The sequence below is a fragment of the Pinus tabuliformis genome, chromosome 6 (genome assembly GCF_031772625.1).
Source record: "Pinus tabuliformis cultivar Carrire ecotype Pingquan chromosome 6, CPIR1, whole genome shotgun sequence".
Taxonomy (NCBI): Eukaryota; Viridiplantae; Streptophyta; class Pinopsida; order Pinales; family Pinaceae; genus Pinus; species Pinus tabuliformis.
The window spans coordinates 4,306,691-4,314,180 of record NC_142292.1 but is presented as its reverse complement, the minus strand read 5'-3'; the positions used below and the strand labels follow the sequence as shown (position 1 = coordinate 4,314,180).

The 7,490-nt window shown below is 36.2% G+C and overlaps 1 protein-coding gene across 1 annotated transcript; it reads left to right on the top strand.

Annotated features, from left to right (window-relative positions):
* The first annotated feature begins 3,738 nt into the window (after positions 1-3,738).
* On the top strand, positions 3,739-4,410 carry LOC149256920 (protein argonaute 7-like). Its single transcript, XM_089407681.1, has one exon. It carries the CDS (start codon positions 3,739-3,741, stop codon positions 4,408-4,410), a length of 672 nt encoding a protein of 223 aa, XP_089263807.1.
* The last annotated feature ends 3,080 nt before the right edge of the window (positions 4,411-7,490 follow it).

Below are 7,490 nucleotides of genomic sequence, written 5' to 3'. Positions count from 1 at the left end.
AAAATCTTACTATTAGTAAACACATTCTGCACGGCCAAATGATGGACACTAACAAAACATAATGGAGGATCGTGTAAAACACTTTTCGGCAGGGGTTAAATTTGACGAGTCCTCTTACCCATCAGCAAATTTTTTTATGACGGTTTTATATTTAAAGTGCCCTTCATATGACTTTTAACATTTATTTTTACCTGTTTTATATCATTTTTGCAGATTATATTTATGTTTTCTCTCACATCAAAATAGAGTGAATGTAGATATTGTTACAAGTTTAAGATGTCGAGATTGTGAAATTATTGCTTCAATTTTCTCACAACATTAATATTTTCAATAAGCTATAGATGTCTTCAATGGAAAAAAATTCCCTAATGTGAAAATCAAAATATATACAAACACAAATTTGGAAAAATCAAGTGCAATATTTTAATATGTAATAAGAGAACATGTTCTAAATTATAGCTTTTAAAATAGAGAAATCTTAAGATTATGATTACTTTTGTATGGAAGTTTAATTGGTAAAGGTTGTATCATGATAAAAAAAGTTATACTTCATAATAATAAAGAAATTTTAAAAACCAAATTTAGTTTTATTTAACAAATATATATGCACAATAAATCTGTCAATTTATTTTATCTTGCAACCATTCAATTATTAAAATAATAAGAAAATCACTCATAATTATTTCCAAATAGCAATCTAACAAAGCATTAAGTCATTATAACAAAAATGAAAATGATGAACATAAATATAAAGTCCAATAATTAATTCAAGTAATTAAATGTTGTGAATTCCAAGTGAATTTTATTGAATTTGATCATTATATTCAGAAATAATAAATATAAACTGAATTTGATCATTATATTCAGAAATAATAAATATAAACTTAACTCATTCAAAGAGTAGAGTAATGAGAGTCCAACAACCCCAACCCCCAATAGAATAATGAGGTTTTTCCAAGGTTTTCTTGCAGCTTCAAAGTTTATTCATCTTTAGGAGAAAGCGGAGCACTCAAACCCAGATAATAAGAACTTCAACAAGAAAGACAAACCAATTTGAAATAAAAAAGTTTAAAAAATTGATTTTGGGAATTACTCGGCCTTGGCAAATAGTGGCCAGAAAGGTCATGTCTCTAACCGAGCTCTGCAATTTCCTAATAGGACTTCACCCCCTTCTTGCATTGTAAGATTATAGAGGCTCATGAGAGCTATTCACAAACATTATATGCACTATTCGAAGGACAAATCACAAAACCATATTGGCATTGCGCAAAACCATTACACGTCCATACTTTGACGACCTCCAATATTTGTACAGACCGAGAAGTCCAAACCCTATATTCGGACACGGGTGGATATTTCTTATCTTGTGGATGCTTCAGACTATGAATTCGGCATTCCCCTGAGCACCACTCTGAACTTTCCCCTGCACCACTGTGGACTTGAAGGACGAAATTTGTCTATGTCAATTCTAGGCAGGAAATATCTGATGGTTTGTTGGAAAACTGGAAACTGCAAAAGATGGGACTTTGAGGACAACTTTGAAAGTTAAGAGCAGTTTACATTGTACTAAGATGTTTGGAACGAGACGAGAGGCAAGTGCAGGGTTATTTTAACCTAGAATGTAGAAGCCCGGGAATGTTATTTGACAGAGATTTGTCCGAAAAAGGGAGACTGTAAACTGCGCAGCTACATGTAACCAAGAGTTGTATAATACAAACTTTAATCGGTTTAACATCAAACACTTTTTCTCTGAATTTATTGGGAAACTGTGCAACATAATTTGTGTAATGGTCTTTAGGCCAGAAACTCCATCAAAATCCATAAGAGTACAACAAAATCTATACAGAGTACAAATATCTGGTGTTCCAAATTCTTCATCTGTGTGAGACCGTGGCACTGACTTTAATCGATTTAACATCAAACACTCTTTCTCTGAATTTATTGGGAAACTGTGCAACATGAATTTATTGGGAAACTGCTCAACATAATTTGTGTAGTGATCTTGAGGCTATCAAATCCATCAAAATCCATATGAGTACAACAACATCTATATAGAGTACAAATGTACGGTGTTCCGAATTCTTCATCTTTGTGAAACCGCGGTACTTTCAATCTGGTGTATTATATATATATATATTTTGAAACTCTTGAATTTTTATATATATTTTGAAACTCTTAATTTTTCGGTATGCCCATCAATATGACATTTTCATAAAAATTTTACACGTTATGAATGACGTGTTTATCTGAGAATAAACTTTATTTAACTGGTAAAAGAGCGAATACGTGTAAGCCGGCGTCAATTTTAAAGCCTGCTTTTCGGTAAAGCATGCTCGTACTAACAAGAGATGAGAATGTTTAATTGTCAATGTCAAATTAATGTAGGTTTCATCTACAATGCCGGTAGTTTTTCTAATACCGGTTTTCTAATGTCTGCAAAGCCGGTTTTTGTATTATAACTCATTGAAATACATACTTAACTGAAGTTTTACAGTAATTATAATCAGAATCGCTTCACTGAAATACATACTTATAAGTGGGCGTTTCGAGAGGTGTCGCCTCGGGTCGGAGGGACCTTTGGAGTTGACGTTTCGAGAGGCGTCGGGTCGCAGGGGAGACAGAAACGGATCAGGATACAAATTTTGGGCGTGGCGGAGCCTTTATCACCTGAATTTTGAAATGCTGTCTCGGACGCAACGTCGGCTTTGAAAGGGATGATGCAGTTAATGCAGGGGAGGAGGGGATGATAGGCAGGGGAGGGTGCCCGGTTTTATAGGGCTGGCAAAGGCTTTTTTCGAAGCAGGCAGACATAAATGAGCTGAAGACTGGCGGTGGAATATTTGCATCAAGGGGGTTCTGTCCGAGCCTTAGGGTAACGGCTCGAGGATTGGCTTTACATGTTGGAATCTCTGTAGTACCTTTGTATAGGAGCCTTGGGCTTGTTGATTAAATTCGAGAAACCATTTCCTGCACTGAGTTTGAACCTTTATCTGCGAAAGACATTCACGATGTGGAGAGAGATCTGCGCGGCCTGGAAATCATAACCCCCCATGTGCGTACTCCTAATATATATAGAGTTCGGAGGCTTAGTAGCCAAGCAGCTGTAGATCTCTTCCGTAATTTCCATGGTGGGTTTCGTAGAACACTTCAAGCAGAAGTATGACATTGATATTCGCTTCAAACTCTGGCCTTGTGTGGATGAAATCGAGCAATGACATATTATGTTCCTTTAGAATTTTGTCAGATCTGCGATGGTCAAAGAGTTCGTTGTAGTAGTTATGGCTCTACAGAACTTACAAGGATGCATAGATGTCCGCCATTGGCAAAACGAGTGGAAATGATCCATGACATCATGGCTAAACAAGATGGTCCCAGAGGGTATGTTTAATATGCTTTTCCATTAGGAAATCCTATTATAAAATTCATTTTAATTTCATGTTTTGTTTACGTTTACGCACGAGCCATCTCAACCAGCAGTTTCAAATAACTGTTGCCGACGATATGACTGAACTTACAGGTAGAGTACTCGAACCTCCCTTGCTGAAGCTTGGAAATGGCCGTCATGTTCGTCCTAGATGGGATGATCGGCAATGGAATCTTTTCAAGAGTCAGGTTTTCGATGGAAAGCGCATAGAAAACTAGGGTCTCATCACTTTCAGTTGGAGTAATGGGAATGATATGAAGCAGAGAAGTAGAGTGGAGAAATTCTACCATTTATTAGTACAGAAGTCTAAAGATATGGGAGTATACATGAACAAGATGCCCCTTGTATGCGAGTATGATGGCATGGAGAAGTTTTGTGATCATTTCCATCTTCGAGAAATCTTTCAGACCATCCAGAGCCAAACTGAAGGTGAGCTACAGATCTTGATATGCGTCATAGAGAATGGGCTGCGTGTTGGATACAACTACCTGAAGCTTATTTGCGACATCGAAATGGGATTGATAACGCAATGTTGTTTATTGCAAAACGTGATCAGATGCAGTTATCCTGATGAAAAGAAAGCTTCCCAATGCTTGGCCAATTTAGTAGTGAAGATAAACGCAAAAGTAGGCGAGAGCAACGTTGCTCTTCATGAAAACTCCCTTTGTAAATCGCCGGGATCTGGGCATTCTGATCCCGTGATGATTATTGGTGCTCACCTAACCCATGTACAGCGAGGAGACTTGCCTTCTATCGCAGCAGTGGTTGGCAGCATCAACTGGCCAGATTGCAATCGCTATTTGGCCAAAATCAAATTTCAAAGGGTGAGCATGGTACAACAAGCGGGAAGCATTAACCAAATAGGAGAAATGTGCGAGGAGCTGCTGAAAGATTGCCTGCGCATAAACAAACAGCTTCCCGGTAAGATCCTCCTTTTCAGAAGCGGTGAAGTGAAGGATGCCGCACGCTTTTCAAGTTTGAGCTAAAACATCTGAAGAAAGCCATAAAGCAGAACATGCATTTCAGGCCAGCAATATCGTTCATTTTTGCATGGAGAGCTAAAGAGACTACTAGACTTTTTCCTTTGGAGGACCAGCCGCGCACAAGATCTGGTAACGTTATTCCGGGTACAGTATTTGATACAGACATTGTACATCCAAGGGAATTTGATTTTTATCTTTGCAGTCATTATACGCATAAGTGTACAGCTATACCCACAACGGTTACCATGTTATGTGGGATGAGAATGCATTTACTTCGGACGACCTGCAAAAAATGGTGAATAATCTGTTCTACACAACTGGGAGGTCTACAAAACCCGTTTCATTAGTTGCTCCCATCTACTACGCTCGTCTTGCAGCACGTCGAGGACAGCAGTACGCAGAAGCACGATCTAAGTTGTTGTGGCCACAGCCACCTTTTGAGTTATCAGAAGCCATTAAGGATACTATGTTCTTCTGTTGATTTTATCTCGAACGGCTTACCCGTGGTGGATATAATATTGGTCTACATTAACCATGGAGTATGTGCTTTTCAAAATAATCAAATTCGATAATGTTTTTTTAACTAATCACACTCTAAATATTCTTAAACTTCAAATATTTTTGAACTCTTTTATTACAACTTTTATAACAATTTACTAAACACTTCTAAATCCTTTTATTATAACTTTTGTAGCAATTATTGTTCCATCAACCAGATTTTCTTTTTCCGGATACTTCCTGATATTTATATATGCCGTATTCTATTTGTTTTAAATTATATATGCCATTTTTGAAATTTTTACTACACATATATGTTTTTATAATAGTTAAACAACATTTAACCTATTTCGAGTTGAAGTTTTTTCGGTCTGGTTAGTCTATGCTGTAGATAAATCTCACTTTAAAGTTTGATCAGAATGCATAAGAATATCACCTCCCTTTCCAGAGCAATCATCCTCGATTTCACAGGCTACTTTTGGAACATAGTATAATTCTTTACCATTTTTATTGAATGCTTTATGATTGAGGTTTAAAAATGGTTGTCGGACTGCACTGACTCAGTGCCGTGTTTATTTACGGTGCACATTTTATTTTCTATTTTAATTTTTAATTATGTAGAGTTTGATGTTATTTAAAATAAATACTTTTGAAGCAGAAATATGAATGGTGTAAAAAGTATTTTGTATTTTTAATCAAAATTAAGGGAAATTTACAAAGGTAAGAAGCTATAATTTAAATGGAATTGTTGATATATTTCTTGAATAAAATGATAGTAGTTAAGAAGATCCACAAATCAGAAATTAATTGCATGATATAAAGTGAACTTCTGGAACTCTTATAAGACTGTCTGGACTATTGTAACCCTTAGAGACAATCCCTGGGCTGAGAACAGGTTCCTGCCGAGGACATTCACACAATTCTTTCAAATAGTAATGCATTTTGTTCAATTTAAACAAGGTTTTATATATTTTGTTTGTTATTTTTGGTACATACCTTGTGAAATGCGATTTAACACAATTCTTTCAAATATTAAGGCATTTTGTTCAATTTAAACAAGGTTTTATATATTTTGTTTGTTAGTTTTGGTACATACCTTTTAAGTGAAATGCGATTTAACAATGGGAAGAATTGATAAAGAGCTTCAGCTGGCCTGTATATCAATGGTTACAGTCTTTAGTTAACATTGTAGTATGGTGAGAAGAATTGCAGAGAATACAAAATGAGACGTACAAATAGAAACCTATACACCAAATTTATGGCAGAAAACATTGAATGGATGAGAACGGAATGATGATAATGTGGAGTGCTTCATTAAGGCTCCTTAGATAAAATTTGCAGGTACCTTTAGTTATTCACAAAGCGTTGATAAATCTGTTTATAAAAAGAAATCAATAGCTACATTACACGAGTTTCAAAAGAAGAATTACACAATGCAGGATTACAGAACAAGGAAACACATACTACAACCGTCAAATACTTGGTATCACTTGAATCTTCTTCATTAATCTCCCGAAAGGACCAAACGCATTGCGCAACAAAATTGTTAAGAACCATTCCCTGAGACAAAAAACCTCAATGAGTTATTCTGTTTCCTTTTAAAGAAAAGATCATGCTTAAGAACATTTACAAGTAAATGTCAGAATCTACAGCTATCTAATTGCCCATCTATTTCGGTATCCAGTTGTCCTAGCTGACCAACTATTCTGTAACTAAAACTAACACATCATTACAAAACAAAATAAAAGGCCACATGCTTAAATATTCGCATGGGCAGTGGAACTTGGTCCTTGGGGCCCAGCAATAGGATCTTCAAGTTCCATTGCAGACTACTGAAGTGAGGTTTCACATCTCTCCCAAAGGACTTTGTCTAGAGCTGGGTATTGAGTCATTTTGTGGAAGGCCACTTGTAAGTCTCACAAATTGGTGTAGTCTAGTGTGGGCTCAAATAGGTTCTTAATCAACCACAACAATTGGAAGTCTCTATGAAGGGAATTGATTATTGTTTTCCCTTTCAGCACCACTGTGTTTTCAAGATATGAGTCCAACTTGCTCTTTGCAGCGATCAATTCCTGCTCATTGTCTTCCCAAGAAAATAAACTCCGATCTATATCCCAACATGATGGCAATCCAACCCTCTGCCTTTGATCAAACTTGGAATAAAAAATGGAAACATAATTGTTTAGTGCCTCTAGTTTATTCTCAATTTGAATGCGCAGTTGATTTTTCTCAATGGCTTTGTTTATTTCCACAATCACTGTAGCTTTGTCAACGATATGTACTGCTTTCAAATCTGTTGGGGGATTTTCATTTAAGAATTTGATAATTTTCCTAGCCCTTTGAGCCCCTCTATGTATTTCCTTCTTGTCTGAAGCTAAAGCTTCAATGGCAACAGCAACTACAGCGCTCTCTTCTGCAACAACTTGGAAAAACTCTCATTTAGAGTGTACTTGTCGAATTATGTCCCAAATGATTTGCGTAGCTTCAATTAGGGAGATATTTGCCTTTATTATGCTCTTAATTCTTTTATCCCATCCTGAGTTGTTTTGTGTTTTTCATAGATTAGTTAACTTTGCTGGTTTTAG

What these genes read in the sequence shown, in the direction of transcription:
- LOC149256920 (XM_089407681.1), top strand. Translation starts at nt 3,739, where the DNA reads ATGGGAGTATACATGAACAAGATGCCCCTTGTATGCGAGTATGATGGC.